The following is an 18,416-nucleotide window of genomic DNA, read 5'->3' as shown; positions in this document are numbered from 1 at the left end:
ATATATCCCAGCTCCATTAAGATGTTTCCATTGCCCAAAATAGAGACATCATAGAGAAGCCTGTAAAGGAATAAAAATATGTGGAAAATGCGGCAACAAAGAGCCTGACCACACCGAAGAAAAATGCATAAATGAGGTGAAATGTGCTAACTGCAAAGAAGATCACCCGGTCTTCTCAAAAATATGCAAAACATAAAAAAGAAAGAGAAATTATAGAAGTAAAGTACAAGAAAAAACACAACCTTTCCAGAAGCCAGAAAAATAGTTGAGACGTACATGAAAGACAACACATATGCTGAGACAACAAAAAAGACAACTAAACCATACCAACATAATGAAATACATGATCAATATAGGGAGCTGATAAACAAACTGATTACATTAAATATTAAAGAATGGCCAGAATTTCAAAATAGCCTAAAAGAAAAATACTCAAATCTGTGAAACAAAATAGAAATAACAAATCCAAACAAAGAAAATAATATTCCATCCACAACAGAACCATTAAAAACATTATCACAGAAACCAACAAAACAACCACCAAAAATTAATAAAAACATAAGCAATGATAAAACAGCAAATAAAGAACGTTCCAGAAAAGAAGAAAACCAAAAAAATAGACACTCAAAATAGATTCCAAATTCTAGAAAAAATGGAAACCGAAAACACCCCAGATAAAAAAAGAAACCAAACACAAGTAATCAAGAGGGAAAAAATGAACAAGAAGCCAAAACAGCAACATCTCAAGCAAGATCCAGATCGACGTCCAGATCCAAACAAAAAGAAAAAACCCAGCAAAACACTTCACCAAAGACACAAACTCCAACAAAAGATAAACCCTCTACTTCTAAAGAGATGGAAATAGAGGAAAACTAAACAGCCTCCTGGATAGAAATAAAACACAACAAATTATCCAATGGAATTGTTGTGGAATAAGATCTAACTATAATGAACTTCTTATACTTATCTCACTCTTCAACCCAGCCATTCTGCTTACAAGAAACCTTCCTACAAAACAATAACCATTTCAAAACACCAAACTATGAACAATACAACTATTTCCATAACACAGGCCTTCGTGCTAATAGAGGCACCTCAATTCTTGTAAGGAATAACATACCTCAAAGCAATTTCTGTCAAAACAAATCTTCCTTAAAGAAATTCCACCAGAATCATTAAAACTCCTTCTCAAAATTTATAATAAAATATGGGAAACAAAAGATTTCCCAACTTCATGGAAAAATGCAGCAATAATACCAATACCCAAACTGGGAAAAGATACATCAAACCCAGAAAACTACAGACCAATAGCTCTCACAAGCTGCCTATGCAAAACGTTAGAAAGAATGATTAACTACCGTCTTATATGGTATCTAGATGACAACAAAATAATTTCTGAAGTCCAGTGTGGATACCAAAAAAATCGAGGATGTATAGACCACATCACTAACCTCAAAAATTATATCAGAAGCTTTTATCAATAAAGAACACGTAACATCTAAAAGATGTCCACAACATCGGACTAAGAGGCAGATTACCTGAATTTATGAAAAACTTCCTAACAGACAGATCTTTCCAAGTTCGTATAGACTCAACTTTATCAGACCCACAAAATCAAGAAGAAAGAGTGCCCCAAGGCAGCATATTATCAACAACTATCTTTAACATAAAAATCAATAACATTATAAAAGAATTCTCTCCTGATATACATAGCTCCTTATATGTAGATGACTGCTCAATCAGCTACAGATCTAAATACACTCGCACTATTTAAAGAAAACTACAACATAACATAAATAAAATTATTAAATGAGCAACTAAAAATGGTTTCAAATTCTCCAAAACTAAAACAAAATGCATACATTTCTGTAACCAACGCAAACTCCACCCTGACCCAACCTTACAGATTGAAGGCGAAAATTCCATTTGTAAATAAACACAAGCACCTGGGAATCATTTTTGACAAAAAAATTAAATTTCATTCCACACATCAATCACATCAAAACCAAATGTAATAAAGCATTACAACTCCTACGAGTCATCGCCCATACAGATTGGGGAGCTGACAAGAACACACTACTCAAACTATATAGAGCATTAATTAGATCAAAAATAGGTTATGGTAGCTTCATATAGCAATCCACCAGAAAGTCATATCTAAAAACCCTCAACACAATATGCCACTCCAAACTAAAACTAGCACTAGGTTCATTTCCACCCCCCCCCCCCTGTAGAAAGCCTGTATGCAGAAGCACATGAAACTCCTCCAATGCTCAGAAATCAAATTGGTCTAAAATACTACACAAAACTTACAGCCAACCCCACAAACCTAGCACAACAAACACCTTTTCGACCAAAAAGAAAATGCAATGAAAACCTTTGGACTTAGAATAAAATCGATTTCCAAAGAAGCAAGACTACCCATAACTAAAATTCACAAAACTGTCCTACTCAAAATCCCTCCCTGGAAAATCGTATCCCCTAACATCGACCTAAGTTTAAGTAAATATGAAAAGAAACATACTCATTCAATAACTTATCATGATAATCTCGATAAAATCAAATAAAAGTATCCACACCACACACACATCTATACAGATGGGTCTAAACAAAATAACGCAACAGCCAGTGCAGCAATACTCAATAAATCAATCAAAAAACAATCAAACCTCCCAAAAGAAACCTCAATCTTCAGTGCTGAAATACATGCTCTAATCCTAGCTCTCAAACTCGCCTCCAATAACAAAAAAAAAAAGAATTTATAATCCTTTCAGACTCCCAATCTACTCTAAAAGCGGTTAAAAATAAAAAGATGAACAACCTCCTAATCGCTAAATTACTCCAAAAATTAACTGAACTAAACAGTAAAAAAGAAATCATTTTCTGCTGGATATCGAGCCATTCCGGTATTAAAGGTAATGAATTAGCAGATTCTGCAGCAAAAAACGCCCTAAATCTCCCAATCGATGCAAATTTTAAAATTCCATACATAGATCTAAAAGGACGTATCAACACATATACAACAGAGAAATGGCAAACCTACTGGAATGAACACCCTAACAACAAACTTCACAAAATCATGCCAAAAATTAAAAACCAAGAACAAAATAACTAAACAGAAAAAAAGAAGTCAAACTAACAAGAATAAAAATAGGCCATACTCACTTATAACCCACTCATATCTCCTAAAAAAAGAAAGCCAACCCATCTGTATACCTTGTCAAACACCACTCACAATCAAACACATATTAATTGAATGTACTGATTTTGTAACAGTAAGAAATTAATTCTACAAAGAAAACAATATTAAAGAGTTATTTGATAAAAACAATCCCCACACCATACTCTTATATCTTAAAAAAAAATTGGCCTTTATAAAAATTTTAAAAAGAACCCTTTATACAATGGTCCTAAAACTATAAAAAGAACCCTTTATACAATGGTCCTAAAACTATATCCGATGGTGAGGCCCCAGCTTGTGGGCCTTGGGGAGTGTGGAGCCACCCTTTAATTGGATTGCTCCCAGGTCCACTCTGACCCGGAGTGGTAGTACCTGTTAGGGTCCCAACTACGGGCTAAATAGAATCTGACTTAAAAAAAAGTATAGTCCATTAAAAATCATTCCTCAGAATAACTAGATTCGGCATTAAATAACCTGGAAAAGATTGATATGCTGTAAAACAAAAACAATCAACCAACCAACCAGCCAACCAAATTAATCTAAAATACAGTTACATATATTTCCCATTTTTGTAGTGACTGGTTGAATAATAGACCAAGAAAAGAATATAATAAAATTCATAACAGGCTACAAAAAAACAAAAAAAGAAATCCCGAAAATATTTACAAGTAGTCTAAATTTATTTTTATAAATTGAAAATTGCAATGACGAATTTATGGGGTTCTGCTTATATTAAAGTAGATCTGAATTATATGACATTAGACTTGGTTATATATTTTATGAAATTCTAACATGTTAGTAAAAATGCAAAATTTATGGTGCTTTTAAAATGCTATTTTCATCTTCAAAATGCCTATTTAAATGTTGCTTATTTTAGTTACTTGATTGACATGCAGTAGTTTTTTTTGTAAATAAGTTTTTGTTGTAAAATTAAATGTTTTTACTTATTTTATAGACGTCTCGAGATACATCAAAGAAACCTCCTAGAACAAAGGTAAATACACTTTTTATTTTATCTACCAATATATATGTAAAATTTTAAAATCACCATAATTTTCATTCTATATTGATTATAATCTCTATATTATCAGGTTGACAAGAAAGTTCTTGCGGTTTTTTAACTTTTAAATTCAGATGAACATATCTTTGTTCAAATAAATAAGCATCATCAGAATCAACACGCGTTTGTCAACGCAAAATAAGTGCATTTACGCCAGTAACATAAAAATCTTGCGTTCTGGTGGGGATGAAGCTGCTAAAGGCAGTTTTGATATCGCTTAGGTTTTTGAAAGTTGTTGAGATGCTTGAAAAAGTGGCAATCGCTGGGTGAGAGATCTGGAAAGTATGACGCATGAAGCAGTTTCGTAGCTCAATTCATTCGTCTTCTGCACGGTCTGTTTAGCAATGTGTGGTCGGACATTGTCATGGAGGAAAATTGGGCTTTTTCTGTTGACTACTGCTGGGTGTTGAAGTTTCTGATGCATTTCATCTATTTGTTGACAGTACTTCACTGCCGTAATGGTTTCACCTGCATTCAAAGAACTAATGAATGAGACTGGTCGCAAACCACCAAACAATCAGCATGACCTTCTTTTGGTGCAATTCTGGCTTCGGGAAGTGTCGTGGAACTTTGTCGGCGTCTGACCACTGAGCTGAGTATCACTAGTTGTAAAGAATTCACTTTTTATTGCAAGTCACAACTCGGTTGAGAAACGGGTTGTTCATATGGCATAAAAGAAGGGAAGATGACACTTCATAACAGCGTTTTGATTGTTGTTCAATTCGTGAAGCATCTATTTATCAAGTTTTTTTTATCTTTCCAATTTCTTAAGTGGTTGAAAATCATCATATATGTGACGTCTAATTCAGAAGCAAGTTCTCGAATAGTTGTGCATGGATTGGTTTTGGTTAAGGTTCTTAATTGATTGTTGTCAACATCTGATGGCCAACCACTATGCTAATCATCAAGATTTGTCGCCGCCAAAAAATTTCTTAAACCACCATTGTGTTGATTATTCAGTAGTGATTCCTGGGCCAAACGCTTTGTTGATATTGCAAGCGGTTTCAGCAGCTTTTAAGCCTAGCTTGAATTGAAATAAAAGAATTGTGCAAATTTGCTTCTTTTTTTCCATCTTGTATTCAACAAAGACAATTGTTTTAAAACGATAGTAATTTAAACGTTTAGATAGAGTGAAAACGTTCTTTAAAATGATATATAAAGGTATTATAACACAAACTTATTTAAAAATACATCTTTTGAAATCAAAATTAAAAATTCCGCAAGAACCTTCTTGTCAACCTAATAATAAAATTGTGTTACCCATTTATGTGTCTGTACTTCTTGTGTTAACATAACTTTGGTAGATTCAATTAATTTTATTTGCCATTAATCAAATATTAAAATCAGAAATACAATAGCATAAAATAATTAATTTTTTAAATCCTATTTTTAAAAATAATTACGAAAGTAAATTCACAAGAATGCATTTCGATTTCTCTGGTAGCCAATCTGTTATTTTAATCTTCATTAATAATTGAAGAAAAAATTGAATAACGTTGACATTTTGAACTTTGAAAAAAAATTTGGATGCATTTAATTGTTTAATAGAATGCTATTCCTGACTAAAAATTCTTAGAAAATTCAAATCACATTTTTTAAGCTATTTACATCCAGTTATTTTGGAATTGATTAAAAATAATAACCTTAAGAAAACTATATTTTTGATAACAATTCAGTACAGTTAATAATTTAATGACTATAAAATACTGTAACTAAATTAAAAAACACAAAGTAAAAAAACAAGCTTAAAAAAAATTTAATTTAAAGCATAATAATTACATTATCACCTATCATTTGTCTTTGTTTTATCCATAATGCTATTTATTTTTAGATGTGAAGAAATTTATATTAAAATGTCCAGATAAGATACATTGGTAAAAAAAAATGAGCTTTTAAATTTATTATTGTTACTATTCTTTCTATAATTATATTTTTGTGTATGTGCCTTTATTATGAATGCACCTGGCGATGTTGAGTATCTGTGATAATGAATAAAATATTCCTCAAAAATGTTTTTTATAACAATATTTAGTAAGAAACATTCTGATTTTCTGCTTTAAAAAATCTTTTTTAGGTACATTTGATAATTCCTTTATTACTTTTGCAGGCAGCACGAAAGGTTCAAATTCCAGTTAGTGTTGATCATGATGATGCCAGGGGACCATGGGACATATTAGCAAAGTAATCCTATTTTTATTTTCTGCCTATATTTTCTTTGGTCTATATAAAATATTTGGTATATTCTATGGCAAAGTTATATAATTTGATAAAATAAGTCAGCTTTACACTTTTTATAAAGTTTTCCAACATTTATTTTTCATAAAATGTTTGCCACTATGTAACATATTGCCTTTTTATCTTTTATATGAATCAGATTTAATGGAAATTAATAGTTTACTTAATGAATTGTAGCTTTATAAATTCAGAATAAATTTGGAGTTATATTATTTACATTTATGCTATATTTAAAAAAAAAATAAATATGAAGTATATATTTTTGATAAATAAAAATTGAATATTTTAATCCAAATCATTTATAATAAAATTCTTATAAGAAAAATGATAACTTAATTTAAAATAAATGTCATTTCAATTTCATAAATTTTTAACAATTTTTTTTAACACTGCAGTGATGTATAATTTTAGAATAAAAAGAAATTTCTTAACACTGTATGTGATGTATAATTTTAGAATCAAAATTGGGAGCAATGTACTGCTGAAAATCTCAATAAAATGGGAGAGATTTACTAACATGCCATTCAGCTGTTGCTTTAAGGATAATAGTTTGTATGCGCTCAAAGCAAAACTGGCTTACTAGTTGAACTTGTTTCATGTCTTTCAAGTCTTTCAATAACCGACTAGTCAGTGGATTTGCTTCGAAGCATCAAGATGTATTCTTCAAACAAAAAATAAGACATAATTTTATCATTTTAAACTATTGGCAACATATTCAGTAACTTGCCTGGGTGCCCGGCATTGCCTGGGTGTTTGGAGGTGTGTATTGAGCAAAAAAAAAAAAAAAAAAAAGAAAGAAAAGTGGTAATAGACAGGCTGAAACCGGTACCACAAAGGAGGAAAAGAACGTGAAAAAAAAATGTGACGTCTTTGCTGTTGCGTCCATCGTCAAACCGGAAGTGATAGAGGTTTTAATTAAGTCTAGTCAATCAAAAAGAGGGGATGACTTTCGTAAATATTTGCGACAAAAATGACCTTCCTGTAGAAAAGTGTCCAGTTGAGGGTGAAGGAATTAATGTTTTTTAGCCAGTTTTTCGCTATTTGTTGTCCATAGGGTCGAGCTTCAAAACTATACCGATCTTGTGAAAATCCGTCATCTCTATCGAAAGTTTTAGATAGACATACAAACATACATACATACATTTAAACAGACTGATGAGATTTATAATATAGACTAGCGGGGGTACCTGGCGTTGCCCGGGTGTTTGTAGGTGTGTGTGGTGTTAAATAAAAAAGAACGGGGGGGGGGGGTAGGATTGAACCCGAAGCCCTGAAGTTTGAAAATAAGACCGGCCAGCCAGAATGAGTTAGTGAAAGATGTTTGAATTTATTTAAGTAAGAACCAAATTGACAGGTACGCGCCCGGAAGTCGTCGAGCGTTACGACGACGTAGGTTTGTTTGTAATAAGCGAAGTAAAAAAAAGAAAACAACGTTTTAATTAAGTGGGGGGGGGGGTAATCAAAACATTGAAAGAAAAAAACACAAAAAGAAACTGACGTAAGGCAAATGAACGATGAAAACAGAAAAACGAACACGTGAAAAATGGCTTAAATAAGCTTGTTTCGGTATTAAAATTTAAAAAATCAGTGGGTATCTGGGTGTTTTTAGGTGTGTGGTCGGGGGGTGGATAAGCGAAGTAAAAAACAAAAACGAACGTTACATGAAAAATGGCTTAGATAACACTGGTTCAATATTTAAATTTAAAAAATCGAAAAAAGAAAAAAAGACATCTCACGCCACGATTCAAACCCAAAACATTTAGATAATGAACCAACGCACTAACCAACTGACCTAACGCGACGTACATGAAATTTAATCAGTTTTCTAACTACTTAAAGTAAATCAGGTCATGACGTCATCTGACGCATGCGTAGAACCTCTCGTCGTCACGAGAAGACCGTTTTTGTTGACCCCCCTTCCCCTGTCGAAAATTGTCGATTTCGAGGTGAAAAAATTGAACATTTTTGGCCAATTTTTCGATATTTTTCGAGCGAAGGATGTGGCTTCGATATGATACCGAGTTTGTGAATTTTCATCGTGTCTGTCGAAAGTTTTTAGCAGACACACAAACATACATACATTTTTTTTTTTTTTTTTTTCTGGGGGAACTTTCTCGGGAATACATAGATAAAGAAGGTTCTTTGGACTGGCTCAAAAGAGGATCCCTCCACCACGATCAGGAAAGGGTCATAATGGCTGCCCAAGACCAGGGATTGATGACCAATGCATTCAAGAAGATGGCAGGAATCAGTAATGACAATAAATGCAGATTCTGCCACACAGAATTGGAAAGTGTTGGTCATCTGATATCAAGTTGCAAAGTTCTTCTAGGGGACGGCTACTATACAGCGAGACATGATGGAGTATGCAAGTACCTCCACTGGATCATCTGTAAAAAATTAAACATCCAGTGTAGCAGCAAGTCCTGGGAACATCAACCTGAAAAAACAGTTGGAAATGATTTATATACCATACATTACGATTATGTAATCCCTACAGCCACCTACCTTGAAAATGCTGCTATGAAACCTGACATAGTTATATGGAATAAGTCAGAGAGAGTTGCAACCTTGATTGAAGTGAGTGTTCCTAATGATGGCGGTCTTAACAGAGCTGAAAGAGAGAAACAGACCAAATACCAAGGTGTCATGTATGATATGAAAAGAAACTGGAACCTAAAGGGGATATCGATCATACCAGTTATCATAGGTGCCACAGGACTTATGAAGAAGAACCTGAAGTCCTACCTAACTAATATTCCTGGTGAACCAAGTGCAAAAGAGATTCAGACAATTGCACTTAAGGGAACAGCGAGGATACTAAAAAGAGCTCTCGGTTGGTTTCAATAAAAAAGCGGGGCAATGTTGGCACAGCTGGTTTGGCTGCCCCATACCCGGCATTACAATCTTCAAAGGAGGAAAAAAAAAAAAAAAAACGCAAACAAACATACATACATACATTTTCGCTTTTCTATATATATATAGATGGGTATTTAATCATCGTCAAGATATTAATAATAGTAATAAAAGAAATGTTTTCTCCACATTCTGGAGAATATATTTAATACCTGACTTAGAATTTTATATATATATATATATATATATATATATATATATATATATATATATATATATATACACACACACACACACCCAACAGTTACTAATTTTATGCAATGCAGATTTGTGGAAAATAAATTTCAAATTTTATTGTAAACAAATAATTTAAGGTTTTCAAATTTTACAAATGTTTTAATCAAATGACCATTTTGAAGATTGAATTATCTTTACTTGCCAATTACTACTTAAATGTTTTGCGATATAAACATTCAATAATAATAATAACTTACAAACTCTTTTCCGAAAGTATTTACCAAGGATTTTTATGTAAAGAAAAATAATTTTCTAGTAAAAGAAAAAACAAAATGAAAATTCAATAAACAAGTATTTAATAATCTTGTATTTTATGTATAAAACTGTCATCTTTCTTCCTCTTTTCAGACCAATGGTGCAAGATCATGAAAATGACTTTGAACGAAAATATGATAAAATACCGAAAAATACCCTAAGTTTGGCAGTGCTGGAGGCTTTATCTAAAGTGAAAGTAAATGGACAGACCGTAAGTAATATTTTCCCCCCGTCCCATGACTCATTTAACATAATGGCAAGAGTGTTTGCTAATAAGCCAGGAAACTGATTCAATTCTTAATCATACTAAAGTTCAATAAATGATACATCATACCACCTTACAAAAAACTTGGTAAGGATCAAGGGAGCTATAACGGAGAAAAAAAACTATTGCCCTCCCCTATATCTCCATATTATAATTAATGAAATGCGAACCTTTGGATCACCTTTAACTATGGTTGAGTGATTCATTCTTTTTACAAAAAAAAAAAAAAAATTATATATATGCTATACCTCACTTGATTTGCCTTTTATTCCTCTATAATTTTAATTGTTCATTTTTTACTTTAAATTTAAGTATCCTAGTGTTCACATCAATTTAAAAAATTAGTTTCAAATCAAGAAGGCAAAAAGAAACTCAGCAGCAACAAATGAGCTTATAACCAACTTAAAATATTCACCTTTTAGCATTACTAATCGTAATTGTTGTTCCTAGGTTTAACAACTTAACATTTAGTCCATATGCCTCAAATATCTCTTGGTGATCGTCAGCTCATTAATCTCCACCTATCTGGTTTATTCAATCGAGAAATCAGCCGTAGATTGAAATGTGATGAGAAAATTGTACAAGTGACTGCAAAAGCTCCAAAACACCAGCAGTGTTTGTGATGCCCCTAATTCTGGTTGCCTTAGAGTTGCTTACAGGGAAGGCAATGCTATCAAGATTCGCAGCCTCAGAAACAGATTTGAAACTGCTCCTCAAATCCAACAACAGTGTAATCTTGTTAAAAAGTGCTCTCTTTCGACAGTTTAGAACAAATTGGAGGAATTTAATTTACAAGGCTGTTTCAAGACACAAGCCAATGATTTTTGTAATGAACAGGAAGCACCGTTTGGATTTAGTCAGATGCAATGAAGATCATGACTCTTCATATTGGTTGAAAGTGATTTTTAGTGACGATAGCAAGTTCAATAGGCTAGACAGTACATCCGTCGAAGGAAAAACAAAGAATTTAATCCTAGGTGCACAGTTTCAATGATGCAAAGTGGTGGAGGTTCAGTTTTTGCTGGCAAGCGTTATTAGTGCCAATGGTCCAGGGCCTATAAGTGGCTTGCAAGGTCAAATTAATTCGACCATGTGCATCCGTATGTTGACTGAGCATTTTCTACCCTACTTTGGCCAGATTTTGAATGATAATCCCATCTTCATGCAGGATAATGCTCCCATTCACATAGCTGGCTATGTGAAGAGCTTCCTTGAAGAGCATGATATTCCGTATTTGGATTGGCCTGCACAATCTCCAGACCACAATTCTATTGAAAATATGGTATTACATCAAGAAATACAGATGCAATGAGAAAATTTCAAATCTGGAAGAACTTTGAACAAAAATTTTTAAAAAAAAAAAAATGGGATGCCCTTTCACTGGAGTATTGCTGCAGACTAATTCAAGAGAATGAACCAAAATTTGCAAGCTGTGAAATTGCAGAAGGGCTATGCTATTAAATGATAACTAGTTCATTGTGTTCCTCTTTTATTTGTATTGAATTAATGTTCTAAAGTTACATTTAAATAAGAATTTTCTATTGTGCAGAGTTTATTTTTGCCTTATCAATTTAAAGTTTGAATTTTTGAAATTGATGTGAACACTAGGATACTTCAATTAAAAGTCAAATATGAACAGGTAAAATTATAGAGGAATAAAAGGCAAATCAAATGAGGTATAGGTCGTTTAAACAGTTATATTCAATTTAGCTTAATTTTTCGGTTTTGGAAAAAAATGACAAGTGCAGACATTCTTTTGCCTGGTCGTACAATATGGTTTAGCATAATATTTTAATTGATGCATATTGTGTATAGTATCAGTCCTCTATTGAATATTATATATTACAAGGAATAATTTGTCTGGACTAATTCGCAAAAAAAAAAAATAATTAAAAAATAATATTGATAATATCATTCATTAAATTCCATCTGTGTTTATTTACAATATCACACCAGCTGATATTAAAGTTGGGCGATGAATGCCTCGAATAAGTCACCTTTGATTAATGTTTAGTTTTAAAATATGGAAACAAAGAAATGACTTGCAACGATTTTAAATAGTACCTCTTCTTTTATCATAAATTGAACTCATTAATAAGAAAAAATTAAAATAAAATGGTAAAGAAAGACTATTTTTGAGATTGGATTTTTGCGATTTTCAGTACTTATCAGATGAATTTCTGTATAAAATATATCTAAGAACACTGCCAGACTTATAAATTACCTTTGTGTGAAATTTGCAAATCATAGGCTCAGCTGTTTCAGAACCTATAAGGAAGCAACTCACACATACACACACAATTACTTTTATATAATACTAGATATATTTAGTATATGTTATATATATATATATTAATAAAAAGGGTGAAAGATTAATAATTGTGAAATTATTAATCAAGTTTTCATAGGGGGAACATAACAAAATCAAATTAATATGTACAATCGTTTCGGAAACAATGTCTTAAACAATCGCACATATTAATTTGATTTTGTTATGTTTTCCCCTATGGAAACTTGATTGATAATTTTACAATATAGCTCTAGGTAATTACACCTATTGAGTTTATTATATATCTGCTATACTCCAAGCACAGCATCTTAAATATATTTAACTGAGGCTTTTCTCTCTTAGACTCTGATCTATTACTTTCTATAATATATATATATATATATATATATATATATACACACTAGTAGGTCGCCCAGCATTGCCTGGTTGTAAAATAGGCTTAAATATATTTCGATTAATGCAGATTTTCTATTTATAATTATATTGGACCCAATATAGAGTAATGATTTTAAAAAGTTTTTTAAAAAATGACTTGTGCGCCACCACCGAGAATCGAAACCAAAATATTTAGCTTATGATTTACTTTTTCCTTTGATGTTAATGCCTGAGCTATGAAGGCATGTTTGCTACAAGGCTAAAAATTAAAACATGAACCAATGGCTATTACGTTATGCATGCATATTCATAATGCCGTCGTTTGGCCTTCACCTGGCAAATTCCAATTTTTTTAATTTTCACACTTTTGCACAGTTTACCCAGTTAAAACCCAAATATAAAGTTTTGCATGGGTTTGAATACCCTATATATTAAGTTTCATGACTGTAGACCAAAAACTAACAGGAGTTTGATAGGCAAAATTTTTTAAACGAATATATATATATATATATAGAGAGAGAGAGAGAGAAAGAGGTTTGTGTTTACTATATTCTTTTTATGCAACTATTATGCATCTATAAATCATGAATATTTGCATGAATATAATTGCGCGTAATAGTTAACTAAAGATGATCATCCCATGAGAAAACTGAAAAACCTAATAAAGAATTAAGATGTTAAAGTATATGCAAATTAGCTAGGTCTTGCAATTCCACAACCCATATATAAGAAAGTTGTATTTTCTTTTTAAATAAATAGAAAAAAACGGTTTTTAATATGAATATCAATAACCCCCCCTCCTATTTACAGGAGTACAGATTTGGTATATATATATATATATATATATATATATATATATATATATATATATATCTCGGATCAGCTTGCTTGCTTGAATCGTCAATTCGGTTTGTAACTTCCGGTTTCAAAAAATTTGTCTGCTTACCTATTTCATGGCTGCCCTGTCTTAAGTCTGATGTTAAAAGCCACTGCTGCTATTCAAAACATACACAAGGGCAACAATGTTTTTTCTTTTAACTTGTTTTCCTTACAAATAAATGTAATTTAACTAGCAATACACATAAAAAAATTGAAATGGCTTAAAATATTTCAATATTGGTATATATAGAAAGAGCTTGATAAGCTAAGAGAGAATCTTTTTAAATTTTTAAAATCCAATTAAAATCAAAGAAGTTATGACTATTTTTATGCCTTGTGCATTTGGATATTTTTTCCTCTTTAAGACCATATGCGTTTTGTCACATTTTTTGCATTACTTTTTCAGTAAAAATGCTATATCTTTGTTGAAACACAAAACTCGGCAATGAAATTTCCCATATAAGTATATTTTTGTGCAAGGAATCTGAATATGCTACTGAAAATCTCCAGAAATGAATGGTTTATAAATAATCTGCAGTAAATGCACATAAATATGCTGCGATTGTTTAAAAATGCCATGTATTCATTAAAAGAAAAGAAGTTGGAGAACTCAAAGTTGAATTGTAATGCATTTTATGTGCCAAAAACTGAAATAGAAATCTAGGATTGGTTAAAAATGAATATATTGCAATATTTCTTTGGTATTATTGTAGATTAATACCTTCTGCTACCCCTCCCCATCTGACCACCTCTCCAAAATATGTGATTCTACCTTTATAGACAATTGCATGTGAACAACTTGAAAAACTTTAATAAAAGATAAACAAAAATTATTTTAGAATTTAAGACGATCCTAGCGTTTTAGGACAGTTGACCAATTTATTTTTTTATGGGAGATTAATCATGTGCATTTGTCTTTTTAAACGTTTTTTTATGCTTTTTTTTACACTTATATGAGCTCACAGAGGGAATTTGTTTAGTGGGGAGCTCTGCCACTTGTACTTAGTGTTATTGTTAAGGCTAAAGGTTTTAGGAGGAGGTTTGCCACTCATACCTAGGATTAGACATAGAATTAAGCGAGTTTTTTGTTTAAGAGGATGTTTGATACCCATTGTGAAACTTTACAAGAATTATGACAGATAAAAATAAGTGTTATTTAAAAAAGTGACATCCCTCAAATAGAAAACATGATGCTTGGAAAAATATCAAGTATTTTTGTACCACCTATTTAAATATAAAAAAAGAAACAAGGTTTTGCTAAAGCTGACAAATTGTTAAAAATTTTGAATTAATGTTATTTTGATTTTTAATTACATTTCATATCTTCTACCGTTTTCATTTTTTAACTGAGCACCTCCTACAAATATTTAAATATTGATTATTTTTTATTTATTTTTTTTTTAATAATCAGGTAGATTAGTTTCCATTCAATAATAATTCACTGAAAACATTTTTTAAAGGACGAAAATTAGAAGTGTCCGTTCGTACACGTAGTGCCCGAAGAAATTTTTTTTTTTTTTTTTTTTTTTTTTTTTCAAAATTTTCCATACTCGTCATTTTGAAATCTTTTTAACATAACAAAAAACGAGTGGTTAAATGAATTTCGGACACTCGAAATTATTAAAAATGACATCTCTTTTGGCTAATTTCCAAATTTCATTATAAAATTCTTAACAGAAACATGGTACAGTGTTTACAAATTGGGAGGGTCGTTACAAAATCTTACTGAAAATACTGTTTTATGATGTTCACATTTTATCACTTTATTTGCTTAAAACTCTTAAAATATATAATGTATGTTATTATTTACTAATTCATTTGAAAGTATATTCATTTATGAACAGAACGGTGGTATTTTGAAGACTTTAAGTGCTTTGGTTTTTAAAATATGACTATTTTAGCAGAAACCCCTTGAAATCTGTGATTATACAAAGCGTTTTAACGGCCATGTGTATTGCTACTATAAGGCCACCATTTGCTAATTTAACCCTGTTTAATTAAGAAACTGATTTGAATATAAATATATAACTATAATCATATTTATAACCATATTTACTGATTTTAGTAGTGTTCCTGTGGATTCTGACGATTTTTTTTTTTTTTTTTTTTTAAATACAGGGTGATCCCCCTCCCCCCCAAAAAAATGGGCCCCAACTCTAATTAGGCCCCGTTTCTTAGTGTTTTGCCCGAATGAAATGAAACTTTGGTCGTAACTAGTTTATTATATTCAAAACATCACATCAAAACACTAGGGTCTTTGGCCTTTTTTTCTCTGTTCTACATCATATGTTCTAGATGGCCTCCATTTAGCTCCGTGCATTTCTTGAGGCGCAGCACGAAGTTGTCGATGACGTTCTTACAAACCGAATTAGTAATGGCTCTCATCTCCTCCCTGATGGCTTCCTTGAGTTACGTGATGGTTCTAGGTTTCCCTGCGTAGACTCTGTCCTTAAGATAGCCCCAAAGAAAAAAATCTGGGGGCTTAGGTCCGCGCTATGGGGTGCTCACTCAAAATCAGTCTTGAGACTGATCACTCGGCCTCCGAAGTTCTCTTTCAGCCAATCTCGGGACAAGTTTGAGGTGTGAGAACTTGCTCCATCCTGCTGGAACCAGAACTTGCTCATGAGCGATGGGTAGATAGTCTGGAGCTCACTCTTGAAAATTTTGAGGACCTTCACATACCGCTCCTTGGTGACTGTCACTGCTGCACCAGATTCTTCGATGAAGATTGGTCGAGATTGCAGCCCACACCGTGCACTTAGGAGAGTGCAGGGGCTTGGTGGCTACTTCATTCGGTTTGGAGGACCCCCAGAAGACATTTGTCTTGGAGTTCGCCTTTCCATCAAGATGGAAGTGGGCTTCATCTGAGGTCAAAAGGAAGTTAAGGAAACTTGGTGTCTCCTCGATCTTCTCAAGCATCTTGACCGTCATAGCCCTCTTCTGCTTCTTGTCTGAGGCTGTAAGGGTCTGCAACATCTATATTCTGTATGGGTAAGCCCTAATATCGTTCACCAGCAGTCTCACGGGACATACCGAGGGACTGACTTTGCTTATGCACAGAGCGTTTCAGACTCTGCTGGAGAGATTCCCTCGCTCTTTCGACCAGCTCGGCTGTTTGTTTCTTGGGACGTCCCGAGTGGCTTGGACGGTTCTCTCTGGCAGCGTTGAGGTTCTCTACGGTCCCATACTTCTCAAAGTGGTCCACCCAGTTCTGAATTCTGCTTTTGGATGGAGCCTTTTCGAACTGACGCATGAAACTGTTCTGGGTTTTCTTAGACGAGCCTGTCTTATAGTAAAATTTAACACAGTGTAATATTTGTCCCAGCTCCCACTGGGGTTTTAGTGTACTCACGGTCGTTGATTCTTCCGTGTCCTGTAAAATAAGGGCAATCAGTGAATAAATAATGGAGATATCACATAAAGTGTACACGGGGCTCGTTTTTTTTTGGGGGGGGGGGGTCACCCTGTAATCTGGTAGAATAGTGTCCAATAATCTAAAGAAATAGTTGAAAAAAGATGACAAGGAAAAAATTGTAAAGGAGTGCTGATTTTTTTTCAAAATATTTTCTTTACCCAAGTTATGCGTGATTATAACTAGAACTTGATTTTTAAAAAAAACTGCATTTTTTGTGTCCAAATTATTTATGATTATTTTATTTGTATTTTTCATTACAAGTTGGAATTGTTTTCAAACAAAAAAAGTAAAGCAAATATGTTTTTCTGATGTAAAAAAAACAAAAACAAAAAAAAACTACTTAATCAACTTTACATATTTGAAAAAAAAACTATTTGGGTTTTTTACTACCCAACCCAGTGTAGTTTACCTCCTAAAAAGAAATCAGAATCCACTTTTTTTATTTTATTTTTTTTATTTTTTATCTAATATGTTTCAACAGCCTTTAAAAATAATATAAAAGCAGGACATTTTTTAAATAATTAAAATTTAACATGTTAATATGGAGGATCACTTTCCTATAAAAATTTATTGTAAAAAAATAAGACCCCACTTCTTGGCGACGTAGTGAGACATGTAATCATTAACATTTTTTTTTTTTTTTTTTTCAAGTGACTGGGGTGGCGTCATAAGTTCCAAACATTTTAAAAATACATAGAAACACTTCTAAACGTGTGTGTGTGGGGGGAAGGGGGGGACTTTTCAATTTTTTAAAGATTTGCTTTGAAAAGGTCTCATTGTTAAATATTACTTAATCAGTTAATTATTAATTCCTGATATTTTTAAGGCTTTTAACATGCACACACACACACACACACAAAAAAAAAAAAAAAACTTGGTTGGACCTGCACAATGCACACTCTCTTTGTATTTTTTTTTTTTTTTAACATATTACACTCTTATATGTGGAGTTTAATATTTAATCTAAGGGCAATAAGATCTTTATTGTCCAATGTATTCTGTATTGTTTTTGTGCGCGCGTGCAATTGCATATTGTTTTTACTGGTCACCGCATTTGTCTTGTGTGCATGCATTCAGTTTTTGCGCATTTATACATTAATTCTGTATATTCACTATTTCATAGCTAGCATATACTAGTAATACACACGGACGAAAAAAACCGCTTTGGATAATTACAGATTTCAAGGTAGTTCTATTAAAATAGCCATATTTTTCAAACCAAAGCACTTCAAGTCTTCAAATTACTACTGTTTTGTTCGGAAATGAATATATTTTCAAATGAATGAATAAATATGAATGTACATTATA

The 18,416-nt window shown here is 32.3% G+C and overlaps 1 protein-coding gene across 6 annotated transcripts in view; it reads left to right on the top strand.

Annotated features, from left to right (window-relative positions):
* Positions 1-18,416, top strand: part of LOC145294518 (uncharacterized) — a 188,058-nt gene that overhangs the window by 89,798 nt on the left and 79,844 nt on the right. For all 6 annotated transcript variants that reach the window (XM_080141389.1, XM_080141387.1, XM_080141390.1 and 3 more), the window contains 3 exons: positions 4,137-4,175; positions 6,349-6,422; positions 9,978-10,095. In XM_080141389.1, the coding sequence (XP_079997515.1) occupies positions 4,137-4,175; positions 6,349-6,422; positions 9,978-10,095 (231 nt within the window). The remainder of the gene's footprint in view (positions 1-4,136; positions 4,176-6,348; positions 6,423-9,977; positions 10,096-18,416) is intronic.

Source organism: Euprymna scolopes, chromosome 2 (assembly GCF_053919585.1).
Source record: "Euprymna scolopes isolate OS-2025 chromosome 2, ASM5391958v1, whole genome shotgun sequence".
Classification (NCBI taxonomy): Eukaryota; Metazoa; Mollusca; class Cephalopoda; order Sepiida; family Sepiolidae; genus Euprymna; species Euprymna scolopes.
Note: the sequence above shows the minus strand (reverse complement) of the source record. Positions and strands in the feature narration are given on the sequence as shown.